Source organism: Prinia subflava, chromosome 1 (assembly GCF_021018805.1).
Source record: "Prinia subflava isolate CZ2003 ecotype Zambia chromosome 1, Cam_Psub_1.2, whole genome shotgun sequence".
Lineage (NCBI taxonomy): Eukaryota > Metazoa > Chordata > Aves > Passeriformes > Cisticolidae > Prinia > Prinia subflava.
Genome location: NC_086247.1, coordinates 112,624,171 through 112,641,313, shown reverse-complemented (window position 1 = coordinate 112,641,313; position 17,143 = coordinate 112,624,171). Strand labels below are relative to the sequence as shown.

Genomic DNA, 17,143 nt, shown 5'->3' with positions numbered 1-17,143 from the left:
GCCCCTCCGGCTCCTTGGCCCCGCCCCCGTCCTGCCGATGGCCCCGCCCCCCGGGCTCGCCCGCGCCGCGCCGTGCCCCCTCCCGCACCGGGGGACGGTGACGGCGGGAGGAGGAGGCAGCGGCAGAGCCCGGGCGCGCCAGGAGGCGGCGGGGAGTCAGCCAGGAGCGCCGAGTAAGAGCGGGCGGGCTCCGCCCCGCCCCTTGCCGAGCTCCCCGCCCCCTGCCCTTCCTCCCTCCTCTCCTCCCCTCCTCCGCCTCCTCCTCCCCGCACGCGCCGGGCGGAGGGAGAGGCTGCGAGGGAGCCCCGGGTACAACATGGCGGAGCACTCGGCCCCCGACCACAAGCACAGACCCGCCGCCAACTCCGCGGCGCCGCTCCACAGCCGCGCCGGGGCGGGCGGCGGCTTGTCGGGGGGCCTGTCGCAGCCGGCGGGCTGGCAGTCCCTGCTCTCCTTCACCATCCTCTTCCTGGCCTGGCTGGCTGGATTCAGCTCCCGGCTCTTCGCCGTCATCCGCTTCGAGAGCATCATCCACGAGTTCGACCCCTGGTCAGTGGCCGCCGCCGCCGGGCGGGACGGGGAGGCGGGAAAGAGCCGCGCCATGAGCCGCGGCGGGGGAGACCCGCGGGTTCCGTCCGCGGGGATGGCGGGAGGGCCCCGCCGCCCGCCCCCCGCTCCACCACTCCGCGAAGTTGCGCCCCTGCCTGTTCCCCGGAGGGGGCCGGCAGTCGCGGCCGCCCCGGGAGCCGAGGAGGGAGGCAAGGAGAGAGAGAGAGGGAGGCGGTGCGGACGGGACACGCTGTGGCAGGTCGGAGACAGCGTGAGGGGTCGTCACCGCGGCGCGGGAGAAGGGAAGCGCCGGGAGCGAGCCGCGGTGCCCGGCGCCGGGGTGTCCCCTGCGGCGGAGACCTCGGGAACGGGGGCGGCGGCAGTTCTCCCGCATCCCTTGGAGTCGCGGCAGGACTCTCCCGGGGGCACGGGGAAAGTTGTGGCGCTGGCAGGGAACCGGGAGTCGGGCAGGAGTCAGGAGCTGGTAGCGAAACAGTTGTGGCAGGCGTGACCCGCGCCCCGGTCCGGGTCCCGCTGCCGCGCCGCCGGTCCCGTGTGTGCGGTGCGGCTTCCCGAAGTGGTCTTTGCCAGAGTCCTTGTCGGCCGGGCAGGGAGCAATGTGAGGAATGCACTGCAGGAAGTAATCTTCATAAAAGTGACTTGAGGGATTACAGCGAAATGGTTGACATTGATTTACTGCCAGGTGTTTCGAAGGTGCGTTTCTGAGCCCAAGGACTTTTGCTGTTTCCGACACATCTTGATTTTTCTAAAGATTGCTGTCTCTCCTAGAAAAGCCGTCTGTTCTTTTTCCCTCATGGAGGAGACCGAAACCATTTTATGCATGGGACCAAAAAATGCTGCACGCGTTCCTTGCAGTAAGGCGAAGTGAAAGATGACAAGACTTGTGGGGCAGGGTTGTTGTAATGCTAAAATGTGACAATGAATTTTTATACTACTGGTTACTTCCTCCTGGGAATCCGTGAGGTCTTTAGAACTTTATATAGGGTAAGTGGCAGATGACTTTAGAATAGTGAACTGTCAGATTTTAATTTAAAATTTTACGTCTTGGGTCTCACTGTTAATTGCACGAAGGAAGGAGATGCTTCGTTTTGAAACGCATGCTAGATATTCTGTGCTAAATTTCATCTAAAATTGTTGCTGAAATTGTACTTCTCTGCAAAGCATGAGATACTTTGATACTTTCAAAAGCACGACTTCCTCTTTTCTAGTTGGCTTTCCCCCCTCACTTCTCTCCCCCCACACCCGCAAATGTAATCCATTCACAAATCATGGCTCAGAATAGTGGATAGAGAACAAGGAATTGCTTTGTTTTAAAATGCTCTGTGAAGTAATAAACCTTTGTGATGTGAAAGCCAAGTATCTCAAAATATCTTCAAAATGTCAAGTAATTGCCCATGATTCAAGTGTTTTTTTGCAAACACAAATGAATGGAAGAAGTGCAAACTTCCAATTAATAAAGTCAAGAATGAGGAGGAGTGTAGTTCAAATGCATCTGGAATGAGACTATGAACCTGAGGTTGTATCCTGTGGAGTTGTTTTCTTCTAATCTAAATTTAAGCATAAAGACTTTCCTTTCTATTATGGAGGAAACTTTTAAGCATGCAAGCTACTTTTTTGTGTAAATTTTATCTGATTTTTATAATCAAGACTCATCCTTGTTGGATAAACGAAAATTTTACAGTGCTGAGTTGCGTAACTTGTTACTAAACCCTGAAGGACACTAAAATGGTGCTATGGGAGTTAAGTTCATAGTAATGATCTAGCTGTAAAGATAAACTCCTGTTTAAAGCAGTGTGTAAATTCATGCAAAGTCATCTTCCTGAGTACACAAACAGAAGGCATTGCTGCCTGTGCTGTTGGATGTACCCTTGTTAATTAGGGAATAGATGAAGTTGACAAAACTCATTGATTTTAATGCAGGTCTGTGAGAAGCAGTTGAAATGTCAAGAATCATGCCAGTGTCGTGTTGCTGCATGCCAGAAATGGTAGAGGCAAATGCACTTAAGTTAATTAGTAGGACAGAGAACCTAAAATGGTAGAAACTGAGTGAAAACAAAGGGCTTTCTCTATGGCAGCAGCAAAATTGTTGGAAAGAGTAAAAAATGATGTTGCTCTCTTAAGCACTGTGGAGTAGCTAGGTAGGAATGGTTTCTCATAGATGCAAGGGTCTTAGAAATCTGAATGTAATATAGGAAAGGAGCTTATGAAAAGACTAGCAGCAGTGCTCTGTTTATAATTTTTTTTTAACCACTTCTTTAGTTAGCAGCTTCTCCAGGTAAACTGGATTTTTTTTTTCAGCACAGTGACTGTAGACTTTGCTGTGGAACAGTTTGATATTTTTCTCAATTCTTTTGGCTTTTCCTGTCAAGCTTTCATAGGATATCTGGCAGTGTATTGTAAAGTCAGCTACCTATTCTCTAGTATTTTTGTGCTCCAGAGAAGAAACGGAGGCATATCTGATAAAATGTATTAGGCAAATCATTTATTCTTTTGAATGGAAAAATATTGTTGCCTCTAAGGTGTAGAAAGCTTTCCCATTTACTTAGGAATCTAGTTTCCTGGTATGGCCATATGAAACCATCAGGGGTGGGAAGAAAGGCAGAATTGCCTTGGGTTTTCTACATATTAATTGAATCAAATACCACTTTTTTTTTTTTCCCCTAACATCCCTTTTGAGCTGCCTTTCTGCCAGTAAAATTAGGTTTTGATTTGGGATAGAAGGGAGATTTGCTGCCTTTGTAAAATCAGCCTCTGAGACTCACTTGTGTTGGCATTTCTTCCAGAAGTGACCCAAATGTAGTACGATAGGCCAAGGCAGTAGAGAGATGATGGTGTTTGGTTTTTGATCTCCATTGAAATACAATGCCTGTGCAAGGTAAAACCAAACTGGTATTTTGAGGTCACCGTGCTGTCCCTTAAGAACTTGTGACCTGTACACTATGGCTAGGTTTACTGCTGGGGTTTTTTTTCACACTGACTACCTATTTTGTGCAGTATTTTCACTTTTTGATTTATTTCTCATCTCATGTTTACTTTCCATACTTGAGCTGGTCCAGAGACTTTGAGAAATGTGTGTACTTCTTGGCAGCTTCTAGGTCAGGTGAGCTGATACATGAAGTCAAGGCAGCACTGACATTAAGATGTGCCATTGACAGGCCTCCAGCATTTAATTCCAGGATTTCATTCTAAGGCCAAGAACTTGAAACATGGATAGTGATGGTACGTTGAAATGGACAGATTTAATGTCTGAAATTTGGTCCATCTGTTGGCTGGTTTGGCTTAATTTTAGTGCTGCATACCCACAAGTGCAGAGTGAAAGCTGCACATGAAAGTACGAGAGCAGATTTAACTCAGTTGTCAAGTGAGAGCATTCCTACTGTCAGATATTGCCTTAAATGCCTACCTGGCTGTAGAACCAAGGCAACCAAAATCATGGAGCCCTTGAACAGGGGCTACATTCTATGCACTGGTTTTCTAAATACAGCTCCAGTGTGTCCATATGCTATTTCTTTTGGCTGCTTGCATCATATATATGTGTGTGTGTGTATATATGTATAAAAAAATAATGTGTGTGCATATGTATACATACAAAAGAGATATATAGCAAGACTCTTGCATTCTGATACTGCTACCAAGTGAAATGATTACAACTTTAGGTACATCAGTAGTCTTCAGGGGGTACTGTCAAAAATAGTACATTTGTTCTGTTTGTGCAGTTCTTACCATTAAGCCACACGTGTGAGAACTGTATCTGAATCATTAATCACATCCCATGACATGAGATCAAACTTCTTTCCCCTGAGAATTTTAACATCTTGCTAAAAGCCAGATTAATACCAGTTACCTTAGTGAAAGCCTTCTTAGGGTGGAATGCCTAAGCTCACATATGTGAGCATGAGACCCTCTCCATACCAGTTTGCGTGTGCAGGATGGTGCGCCAGTGGTGGCTTGGTCAGTTCCATTTGTCTACATTTTCCTGTCAGGAATGTTGTCTTCTACATCCCTGCCAGTTCTTGCTGCTGAAGAGCACTACCACAGTCTCATACACATTTTTGGCTCTTCCAAACCAGCACCATTGATTGCTCAAACCACTGGCTTTTTACCTGCCATTAGGGGTGACCATTGTTTATTGTACCTCGCTGTGAAGTAACGTAATTTTGCTCATAGCAAATACGGATTATAGATATAATGGCAATCCATTTTTCATCACTGATACTATAATGTTGCATTAGTGGAGTTTGGTGAATGGGGATGAACTGGTGAAAATAAACCTGAAGTCAGTGTCATTGCTTGAGTTTCAGAGACAGGCAGGTTAAAGGAAGTTGAGTTTATTTCAGGCACCATCAAGGTTTTGCTACATTCAAATCATGTTTGCCAGATGGATCCTTGAGCTGTTATAAACTTGTTTCATTAATGAAAATGTAATTTAACATCTATAAATATGACATAAAACCTTCCTTAAAATTCAAAGTACAACTGAAGTGAACATAAAAAGTGGTGTATGGAATTGATCCATCATTGGAGGTTGTGGGTTTGTTTGTGTTGTAGTTACCTGATCTGATAGTTGACTTCTGGAGTGGCTCTCTGCTGTCGCCCACTGTGCAGTCCTATTTTTTTCTTCTTGCTTGCTATAAAGCAGTCATAGTAAATTCAATGAGGTAAATTGTTAAAATACTATAACATTTTAGTTTCCTGAGCTCGTTTGCCACCAGTTCTTACATTACAGTTTAATCTCTTATTTTTGAGGAAGACTGAACATCAGGAGGGAATGTAAATAGTGACTGATGTTAGAGGATAAACTGGAATTGAGTGACAGAGGGAAGGTGTATATAAATAAAACCAGAGCATGTTAAGACACTGGAGCAACAGGTGATGAAAGAAGAGGTGAATAAGAGCATATTAAGTTGGTGTTCATAAGGAGAGGGGAAAAAGTTGTGTAAAGAGGAGGGCATCGATAATATCAATTACCAGTGCCCACTCAGGTAATTCACCTGGCCAGTGCTTCCCTGCTAGTGCCTCTTGCTGGGAAAGTAGGCAGCAGATTGTGTACTAAATGTGCTCTTGAGAGCTGACAGCCACTTGGTCATCTGAGATGTTGCAAATTTCATGAGATTAATATTAAAAACTTACTACATGTTCTTCATTCACAAGCATTTTGCTTTTGTGAAGTGAGAAGTACTCTATTTCTATTTTATAGAAATATTTTTTTAATATTATATTTACTGTTAACATTTGAATGATTGTTTTATACTCTAGTAATACTAATAACTTTAACAGTATTTCAGGTAACTCAAACTCATTTTTGCCATTTTATTATAGTAGGAAAAATATTCTAGGACAGAGTCTAGATCTGCTTTGGTGGGGCCTGTGTGCTCATGAAAGAGATTTTTATGTGAGAATAGTCTTCCAGGCTTCACCAGTGCATCACCACCTTCCCTTTAATGAGGAGCATCCAAGTCAGGCACCTTTTTGATCACTTCTAGTGAAGTATGATATGGGTTGAGAAACTCTGTTAGCACAGGTTAGCCTGGCTTTCGGAGTTTCTCAATTGTAAGGTATTGTTGAGCTACTTGGAGGGAAGTGTTTTGAAGCCAAGTAAATTTTTCTGTAAGGTTGATATGGTGATAACAGTCAAGATGATGTGCACTTGACTGTACTGGACTTCTCTGCTGCTTGTGAAATTGCAAAAATAGGTAAATATTAGAAATGTAATTGAAGGAGGACAATTTCAAAAAAAAACATTGGACAGAGTTGAAGGCATAGCAGAAACTGCTTTGTGAGTGGGGAGACCTCAGGCTAGATTTGTTCAGTTGGAGTGGTGCAGCTGAAAAGCATTTCACTGTGTGGCCTCATAAAATAGCAGTCATGCAAGAATCAAATCCCTGCTCTGTATCTACTATTGTCTTCTACCATCTTTACTTAGCACATAGTGCTTCTTTCCTCACTCGCACTACTTGTAATTGGGGTGAACACCTCATCAGATTTCACGTGGGTGCAGTAATGGGGTTATGCATGATAGGTAGGAGGGGCAGTGTTCATAAAACACATGCAGAGAATGGTTGAGTACAGAGACTCCCTACAGACTTCTTTTGGGAAACATATGAGATGAGATAGAATGCTTGTAAAGTGTTGACCCTTTTATTGATTTATGGATAGCAGAATGAAACATGAAAAAGGAAAACATATCCAAATGTTTTATGTAGGCTGGGTCAACTGAACCATCAAGTTTAGCTTTTAATGCCATGATTTTTTTAATGGTCTTCAGCAAACACTCACAAACACTTGCCTAACTAGAGCAAATGCTACAATTAAAATCCTTGGACTTTTTTGGCACATATCCTATTATTTGAACAGCTTAATATGTTTGGTTTTTAAAACAGAATTTTGATTTGATTACATAGGGTTAGAGTGGTTTATAAAGGTTAGCTTTTGCTTCCTATCATAACTCTCTCTAATAGTCTCTAGTTTTGGCAGCCTGTAATCCTAATACTCATGTTTTTGAATCTGTCTTGTGTTGAACTGGTGGGAGAAGGGAAGAATAAAAATTTGGGCCATTATAGTTAGCAAGAAAATTCAAAATCCTGTAGGAACTAGTAGGTTTTAAATGGATTGAGGATACACTAAGTTTGGGGGGGAGGTGTCTTTACTGTTCCACAAGAATCTCCTCTAATTAATCAGGTTATTTTCCATTTAATGTCAACTGTGCGTGTGTTGTAGAGTTTCCTCCTGAATTTTTGAAAATTCCATTCTTGCAAGCCCTTTGAGGTACATTTGTACTGACATTTAGGGCTACTCCTGAGGGCTTCTTTCTACTTAGGAAAGCCATTAAAGCTGCTACTTTTTGGGCCTGTGGAGTCTGCACTCTGTAGCAGGATGTGTGGCAATGTTTTCGTTATTATTAACTCCTTTAGCAAAACTTCTTGGAGCCAGCAGTCTTACTACTTGCCTGGAGAAAAAAAGTGAACTTAGGACATGCATTGCTATAGCCTTTTAATGGTATGTCCAGCACATAGACTTCATTTCCAGCCCCATAGCTGAGCAAAGTTTGTGGTTTTCATGTGAGCTGTTGCTGGGAATCAAACCAGAGGTGTTTCCAATGTGGGTAGCTGCTAGGTCTGGCCTGGAGAGGTACCGTGACATTGACCCGAATGCTGCACCACACCTTACATAAGTTGAAGCAGCCTGGGGAATGAATTTAATAGATATAGATACAAACCAAATAGATCAGCTTCTGTATTTCCCAACTTACTGCTGCTTTCCCAGGGTAAAAGCTCCTTTGGCATTTTAGAGAATGAAATACTTGCTATACTTCAAAAGTTCTTGCTGTTATGTGTGGCAATATTCCTGTGTTTTAGAAAAAGAAATGGTCTGTTTAAAACAAGAAATAACTTGTACATGAGCGCTTTAAGAGTAGAAAACTGTATTTAAAATGTCTGTCTGCTATGGGAGACCCAAGTCCAGTATCAAATGTTACTTTTTCAGAGCCCATCTAACATCAATAACTGTAAATGATAATTTCTTCCAGATGTTACAATGCTAATCATATAATTGTTTGTGGCAATCCATTTACATGGGTTGTGTTAGTTTGTTAGGTAAAAGAGCGTGTTCAAGTTCTCTTTAGCTGATAATCCATGAGGAATTGCAGAACACCTTTTCAAAACATCCCTCACTTAAACAAACAAATTCCTTGGGAAACTACATTGCAATGGAGGATGAGAGTTTGACTTGATTATTGATTTTTGGTGGTGTTCTTAGTGGGATAGCTATTTTCCTCTAGACTGGTTTACACAGTATTATTTACATTTATTTAAAATAGTGGCTCACTGTGTGGATGAGCACTCTGTATCCTTTTGATTTAATATGGATTTTGCAGAAGGGAGAAATAACATGTAATTATGTAATTTTAAACTGTTCTAGTACATGTGACTGGCAGCCTACATTTTTTTGAGTTCTTTGCTTTATTTTTTTCAGTCTCTGTATTCTCTTTTTGCAATTATTATGTAACAAATGATAGCCAACTTCTTTAAATTCAAGAAGTGTGATTTTATTTCTTTTTATTTCTATCTTCACAATAGATTGATATGTTAAGAAAGTCTAAGCATAGAAAGTACCTCTTTGAGGATGTAGCTGATTTAGAGGAACACATTTAATAGAATATGTGCTATAGCCATAGGATTTGAAAATAGAGTGATGCAGAAGCAAAACAACAAAACAAGGTTTCCTGTCCTGAGTACTTTTCTATGTTTATCCAGCTTTACACACACACATACACGTATATATTTAGTCTATTACATATGTTTAATGTGCTAACCTCTTATCCTAAACTTAGCCCAAACAGCATTTGGAAGTTCAGTTAAATAACTTAAAATTTCATAAATATTTTTGAAACATTTGTCTTGAAAAAGGCAATTTCATCTTCATGGTTGAAATATTTGATCATTTGGATATTAAAGGTCTTAGAAATGTTTTAAATTCTTTCTCTGGCAATAGATAAAATGCTTTAAAGTTGCAGTTCTTCTAATTTAGAAAGTCAGCAAAACAAAATTTGCACTTTAGCATTGTATCAGTGGTAACAGTGACAGTAAATGAATGTCTCTTCAACTCACTATTGTAGAATGGAAGTCATGAAAGCCAATGCAGTGTTTGAGTTTTCCAAGAAACGGTGTACTGCTACTGTGTTTTGACTGTTTTGTCTTACTCAGGTGACTAGAATGAGTCATCTGTTGTCAGATGTCTGAAGTAACGTTTGAAAACCTATTGCATCTGTCTCAGAATTAATTTTACTCTGTAACAGTTTTAATTGTTCATTCGCCAAATAGAAAATGGATCTTGACACTGGAGAGACTACCTTAAACATTAGCAACAGTATCTTAATTTGTGATGTCTCAGGTCAGCTAGTAATGGCAATTGTAATTATTCTCCTATGGCTAAATGGGATCCAAGGAATTTTTAGTGTTTTAATTTTGTAGTTCACCTTTACTTCACCAACATTAGCCACACCCTCCCACAGTAAAGCCCAGTTTTTGCTAGGCACAAGCTTGGATGATATGTTTTGTGTGAAATATATCATGCTTGCAATTGTTCCATCACTGAATTTTATTTTCTGGCTTTTGCTTTTGTAAGTCAGCTTCAGGTTTCTTTTTTCTTTATGCTTCCATTGCACTCTGGTTTCAACAAAACATTCTCAGCTATGCACATCGTGGTTTTGCTGTGTAAGAGTATGTTCCACAGGGTGCCATCTGCTGTCTTCTTTCAGGGCTACCTTCAAGAAGAAAAAGCCACAGAACAGCACATTTGTGGAGAGAGAGTTGAGAGGGCATACGGTCTGGTGGGGATTGAAGCATGAGAGGGCCTGGAACAGACCAGCTTAACTCATATTTGGAGAGCAAGGAGAGAGAAGATTTAGGATTATGTGACCTAAAAACTGTCCCTTGAGAACTTACACCAGGTCCTTCCCAACAACTCTCACATACCCCTGCAGTAAACGACTTTTCAACCCCACCTGAACTGAAACGGAATCTTTTGCTTTAGCATTGTCTTTTCCCCATTTTCATGGGCAGCCACACATTCATTTTATGTCACAGTGGGGCAGCAGCGAAAGGATGCTCTTTGATTTAATAAAATAGCTTCAGAAATGAAACTCATCCTTTTACTGTTCTAAGACAGAGAGGCTGTAGCTACCAAACTGTATATACCAGTGTAGCTAGCTGAGCAGAAAGGTGTTTTGCTTTTGAAAGGGCATGTTCCTGGACGTAGGATAGAGGAGGCAATGGTGGGTGTAGTCTCTGAATATTTCTGTAATAACATTTCTGGCAGCTTCAAAGCATACATGTGTAATAGCAAGCCTAGCTCATGGTAACAGTGTTCCCCCACCTTCACATTTTAAGTTCATTTCTAAGCATTCATCGGATTTTACTAAAATGACTGAGGAGCACAGTGAAATAGCTCAATATCTTACAATAGAGTAAGAATGAGCAATACTAGAAGTTCTATCATGTAATGAGAAAATAAACATGTAACTTCAATTTCACATTGTACATGGCAGGAATTTAATATTAATTATAAATACTGTCTTAAATACTAAGCACTGCAGTCATCACAGTACACTTAATCTTTAGCAGTTCTGTGAGAATTCCTGAAAATAAATAATATTTTGTTATGACACTTATGTTTCCTGTGCATAGTTTTTAAAGAAACACTGGTAACCATTAAGTACAATTCTTAACTGGTTACATTAAATTCAGTGAAAATTTACGATTTTTTCATTTAGACTTACTTGAAACAGTATGAAAGATATAAAATAGAAGTAGTTGATAACTCATGTTAAAATCTGCTTGCCATACTTATTTGAGACTAAATCAGACACTGAAAGTATCTGAATGCAAAATATGGTTAGAAAGATAAACTCCACTTTGTATATTATGAGGAAGGATGAAGGCCGCTTTCAGTTTGCAGATACTTTCCTGGTCTTTATTTTATTGGTGGTATCTATTCCCACATTAATTTGCTCCAGTGTGAGAATATACAGTCACTTTGCAAACAGCTGGAACTCTTTTTGCCCTTAGCTAGGCACCATCATCCCTTCTGTTGGACTGTATTAGTAGAGCATGTGTATGCTTTTAATCTGCTTCAGAATAAAATCAGTTAAAATAGTTGAGGTTATAGAATCATTTAGGTTGAAAAAGACCTCTTAGAGCAATGGGTCCAACCGTTAACCCAGCACTAGCGTGTCCCACCTCTTTCAAATACTTCAAGGGTTGCTGAGTCAACCACTTCCTGGGTAGCCTGTTCCAATGCTTAACAACCCTTCAAGTGAAAAAGTTTTTCCAGATACCTAACCTAAGTCTCATCTGGCATAACTTGACATTTCTTCTTGTTGTCTTACTTGTTACCTGGGAGAAGAGGCTGACCCCCACCTGAATACAACCTCTTCTCGGGTTGTTGCAGAGAGTGATAAGGTTCCCCATAAGCCTCTTTTCCTCCAGGCTGAACAAACACTGCTCTTTCAGCTGCTCCTCACAGGACTTGTGCTCCAGGCCCTTCATCAGCTTCACTGCCCTTCTCTGGACTCACTCCAGCACCTCAGTGTTCTTTTTTGTCCTAAAACTGAACACAGGATTTGAGGTGTGGCCTCACCAGTGCTGAGCACAGGTGGACAATCACTGCCCTGGTCCTGCTGGCCACACTACTGCTGATACAGGCCAGGATGCCATGGGCCTGCTTGGCCACATGGACACACTGCTGGCTCATATTCAGCTGCTGTTGAACCAAGTCCTTTTCTGCCATTCAGTTTTTCAGCCACTCTTCTCCAAGCCTGCAGTGTTCAATGGAGTTGTTGTGACCCAGGTGCAGGACCCAGCACTTCACTTTGTTGAACCTCATACAGTTGGCCTTGGCCCATCTTTCCAGCCTGTCCAGATCCCTCTGCAGAGCCTTCCTGCCATGCAGCAGATCAACACCCACCCAACATTTGCAAACTGACTGAGGGTGCACTTGATCCCCTCATCCAGATCATTGATAAAGAAATTGAACAGGCCTGGCCCCAACACTGATCACTGGGGAACACCACTTGTGACCAGCTGCCAGCTGGATGCAGCTCCATCCGCCACCACTCTTCAGGCTTGGCCATCCAGACAGTTGTTTTCCCAGCAAAGAGTGCACCTGTCCAAGCCATGAGCAGCCAATTTCTCCAGAATGCTATGGGAACTGTGTCAAAGGCTCCAGTAAAGTCTAGATAAATAACATCCACAGTCTTTCCCTCATCCACTGAGTGTGTCACCTTATCATAGGAGGAGATCAGGTTGGTCAAGAGGCACCTCCCACTCCTAAACCCATCTTGACTGGGACTGATGTCCTGGTTGTCCTGTGTGATTGTGCTCAAGATGATCTGCTCCATAGGCTTGCCTGGCACCAAGGTCAGGCTGACAGGCCTGGAGTTTCCTGGATCCTCCTTAACACCCTTCTTGTAGGTGGGCATCACATTTGCTGGCTGTGGTCTACCAAGATCTCTGGTTATTCAGGACTGCTGGGAAATGATTGAAAATGGCTTGGTGAACACTTCTGCCAGCTCCCTCAGTCCCTTTGGGTGGACCCCGTGCAGCTTCATGTGCGTTTGAGTGGTGCAGTAGGTTGCTGACCATTTCCTCTGGGAGCATGGGGGCTTCATTCTGCTCCTCATTCCAGTCTTCCCTGGGAGCTAGGTACCCGAACAACAGCTGGTCTTACTGTAAAAAACAGAGGCAAAGAAGCATTAGGTACTTCAGCCTTTTTCACTGTTTCCTTCCACATCCAACAAAGCATGAAGGTTCTCCTTAGCCCTCCCTTTGTTGCTGATGTCTTTATAGAAGCTTTTTTGTTGTCTTTTGTGGTGTCTTTAGAGTGGCTTGTCCCTTTAGCCATGATTCAAGCTTATTTGTCCAATATGAGGACAGCAGCAGATTAGGAGCACTGCTGCACTCCTTTTAACTAGCAAAGGTTAGTTGAAGGATAACTGCCACAGTTAACTCTGCATGTGTAATTTAGTACAAGGCATCCTAGAGTTGTGAATCTTTTGGGTGTTTTTGGTTTTGGTTTTTTTTTTGGGGGGGTGTTGTTTGTTTTTTTTTTCCCTTATGCCTTTGCACTTCGGGTTTTTTCATGCACTTTTTTTTTCATCTTTATTTGTTTAGGGCATAATTAGATCTGTCTCTAGGTTCCTGTCAACGCTGTATTCTTTGGTTGGTTCTGCAGGTAGTTCTGTCTATATACCTTCATACCCACAGGTGAAAATTGTCTGATAGTTTGGGTCTGTTTATGCGAGAATACTGAAGGATTAAGCAGAATTTGAGCAGATACATTTAAGTTAGATAAAATTAGGTCTTTAACCTGGTGTTAGTCACAGGACAGAAATTCTTCAAGTTAGACTGTATCTGTTCTGCTGATACTTTGTATTATCCAGTCTGAAACAATTTCTATTTTCTCAGCAGTTTTTGTATTAAATATTCAGTAAGTCAATATGGCAACAGATGGAGTTCAACGGGTGCACTATGAGAGATCCAGATTCTTAGACTAAACATGATCTACCTACAGAGGGACCAACAGAAAGAAAGTATAGTCAGAGAATTCAGGCAAGGGAGACCGACCTAGATGCAGGAGGAAGAGTAGCAGATGGATTAAGAAATGCATACTACATCATCTACTAAAGAGAAAATATGTAAGGATTTTTGGATGAAAAGCTACTGTATTTTAACTTGCTAAACTGACTTAGATGTGCAGCCACAACACTGTAGATACTTTTAATTCCTGTGAGCTAAAGAACTTGATGTTGCCATAATTTGTACAGGGTTTTTTGATATCTAATGTCTGATTCTGGCTGGATTTACCCTTTGTCATGTTACAAAGAAGTTCAAGTAACAGACTCTTGACTATTGAGGGTTGTACAAAATAATTTCTGCTGAAACTCTTCTACAGTGCTATAACTGTTTAAATGTTCTCCCAGAAATAAAATTGTCACTGCTTAAATATCGTTTGTGATGTGAGGGACCTGGAGCCTTTCTAAGGGTCCTGTTTACTTTTTACCATGTCTTATATTTTACAGGGTAGAAGCAGTCTGCCAGGCCATCTTGCATCCAAGACTGATTTTTAAAATTTCACTTAATGGGAAGTGAAGTTGGTTCAAATGCATTTTCGGTGTAGCTGGTACTTCCTCAATTGCCATGGCATTGTAACATGTAGGTGATTTTATTATGTAATAGAGATGAAGGCTCTGCCACATACTTCCAAGTAGTTGAACTACAATTAAAGTACCTGCATTGAACAGGAAGTTTCCTTTGTTTTACTCTGTATTTCAGACTATTACAAAAGTTAGTATTCACTTCTGCACACATACTAGATCTTGCTAGAAGATAGCAGGTATTTTTGGGATCAGTTTAATAGGAGTCCACTGTAATTATTTAGGTGTTACAGGTTGCTTTTCTGTACTAGGCGATGGTGAAAAAAATGGCTTGGGAGCTAGTTGTCCTCTGTTCCCTGTTACTTCTTATGAAGGAGTCATGTTCACCTCACTCAGTTTCGGGACCAGATTTTTCACAGAAAGGATATTTTACTCTTAAAATGTGTTGTTCAGCTAATAGCCTTTTAATTCCTTCCTGCCAAGCAGATCCTCATGTATCAGTTTTTAACTTCTTGGAGTTAAGCTGTCTCCATCGTGTTTAAAACAAGTGCAGCACAAATCTGATCTGGAAAAACACCCTCTTGAACATATTCTTGAGTTCAGTGCAAAGCCTTCAGAGTTGCAGCATACAAGGCTTATTGTGCCACAGAGTGGCCTAAGAGCACTCAGAAAGAAACAAACATAGTACTATAGGGGTTTTTTGAGTTTGAGTGCAGTTAATACTATACTGAAGAGAGAATTGATGCCTCTCAAGAAGCTGAAGCTTCGTAAATAGGTACAGAACCAACATTGTCATCAGTTTGGATGCCAGTTGTAGTATGATGTCCAGGGTAAAGTGTATGTCCATAAAAAAGAAAACAAACATTCAGTTTTTGCCTGTAAAAATTCTAAATTATTCTGTTTTCATCTTGTCTTTGAAACCTCTTGGGAATTTTGACTATCCCAAGAAAAATGTAATCATCATTTCTTCTTAGGTCTAAAATGTTGTTACATGTTATGAATGGTGGAATTCACTGACAGAGTATGCCTTTTAATATTGATAAAACCAATGCTTTTCATAATAATTTGCCTTGAGATATGGAATAGTTCAAAAGCAAGACAGAGAAAAAGTAATAAAAAACCTAATAGGCATCAGGGGAAGTGTCTGAAGTTGTAGGCAGATATACGCCCACTACAGTGGTGATGGGAAGCATATCGTGATTTCAGATGGTGCTATATTGTGTGAAAAATACAAATTGTGATTGTGGAGTGCTCTCAAAAGCTCACAGTTTTTTAGCAAAAAATACTGGAGGTGCCCTGGGTTCTCTGAAGAAGCTGAGTGACTGTATGGTCCTTGTAGAATTTTATATTATTAAGCTACTGCAGCATGCAGTTCCTGATTTTAGCACTTGCTAAGCGCAACATCTTATTGCAGGCAAGGAAAATACCATGCCAAGTAGTGGCAGTAGGAAGGCTGTAATCCTTCTTAAACACATTGGGGAAATTTTGATATTCTTAATGGTAATTCTTAATGGTTATTCTATAAACATTCTGGTATTCTTCGGGATTTCCATTGAGCTTAGTTGAATGTTGGGCCTAAAAAAAGGGTGCCCTGCTGATTATATCATCCACTTCTTTTTCTGCCTTGGCTTTCTCCTGGTTTACCTTCAGGGATTATTCTAAAGATATTAAAAAAGGAGGAGTTTTGTTTCTCAGCTGGATTCCAGGAACAGAAATTTCTTCCTCCTTTGACTCAAAATTTCCAATTTTTGAAGTTAGGTGGCCACATCACTGCAAAACTTCCTGCCATTTTGTTGCATCGTCATTCTTACTAATCTTAATATAACAAGGGAGCCTTTGCCACATTTTTCTGAGGTGGTGGGTTTGTCCAGAGTTATGAAATCTGAAATCAGAATCAGGTCCATGACCAACTTTGAACCTGAGGAAAATCAGAATGGCAGTACTGCTGCCAATTCTTTTGTCAAAGGCTTCTGATTGACAGTCAGCTTGAAGGACATATATTTTTCTTTTCAAATGGCTCTACTTGCATCAAAACCCCTACAGATCCTTGAGCCTCTCTAAATGTAGGGTAGTTGTAGGAGCTATCACAAATACTTGATACTATCTCAGAATACTAAGAGTAATTACATATCCAGATACTTTGATATAAAAATGTAAAGACTGAACAATCAAAAATCACATATTTAACTCCCTAAAAACCATCAGAATTAGGATGATGTTAAACTCTGCATTAGTCAAAGCTTTTATTTTTACTTTACAGTGGACTTGTCTTAATAATCATCTTTCAGTCAAGTTTAGCAAGAGCTATGCAAACCTGTTCTGTGTCCCTTGTGAAAGATGGGGTAGAGTTCATGTACTCAGAACTCCCTGGGTGGTTGCTGTCTGGTGAGTTACAGAAGCGTGAGTGTGCAAAGTGATAAGAGCTTCCACATAAAACCACGGTAGGCGTATAACCAGAGAAATTCCAGAAGAAAAGATTTGTGATCGCATAAGGACTAATATACAGATATAAATATGCTAATTAGGGACAAATCATATAGTGTATGTATTAGACTTAGGACCTAATAAAACCATTCCACTGACATGAATTGAAGTTAAAAAGAAAGGAATGTGAGTTTTTTCTGAAACAAAATTGCTTGGTTGTTCTCCATTTTGCAGAGTTATGTCAGTTTGGGCTGAGGTAAACAGAGGACCACTCTCTATAAAGATAGAGCTTGGTGTATGTGTTCTCCAGTCTTACTGTGAGGTCTAACATCTTAGGTTTGGGTTGCGGGCACTAGGAAAGGCTCGTTACATGTTGTAAGTACTTTTGCGTGTAGGTGTTGCTGCTCCAGAATTCTAATCTTGATTATTTGAAAATGGCTTAAATGTCCATACATAGTTACCAAGGTTATAAATGCAACACAAGTCAAAATTTTCCTG

General features: G+C 41.2%; 1 protein-coding gene across 1 annotated transcript in view; it reads left to right on the top strand.

The window, feature by feature from the left end:
* The first annotated feature begins 130 nt into the window (after positions 1 to 130).
* The window catches only part of STT3B (STT3 oligosaccharyltransferase complex catalytic subunit B), a 50,654-nt gene continuing 33,641 nt past the window's right edge, over positions 131 to 17,143 (top strand). Inside the window, exon 1 of the mRNA XM_063408672.1 lies at positions 131 to 549. Within this exon, the coding sequence (XP_063264742.1) occupies positions 317 to 549 (233 nt within the window). The 5' untranslated portion in view covers positions 131 to 316. The remainder of the gene's footprint in view (positions 550 to 17,143) is intronic.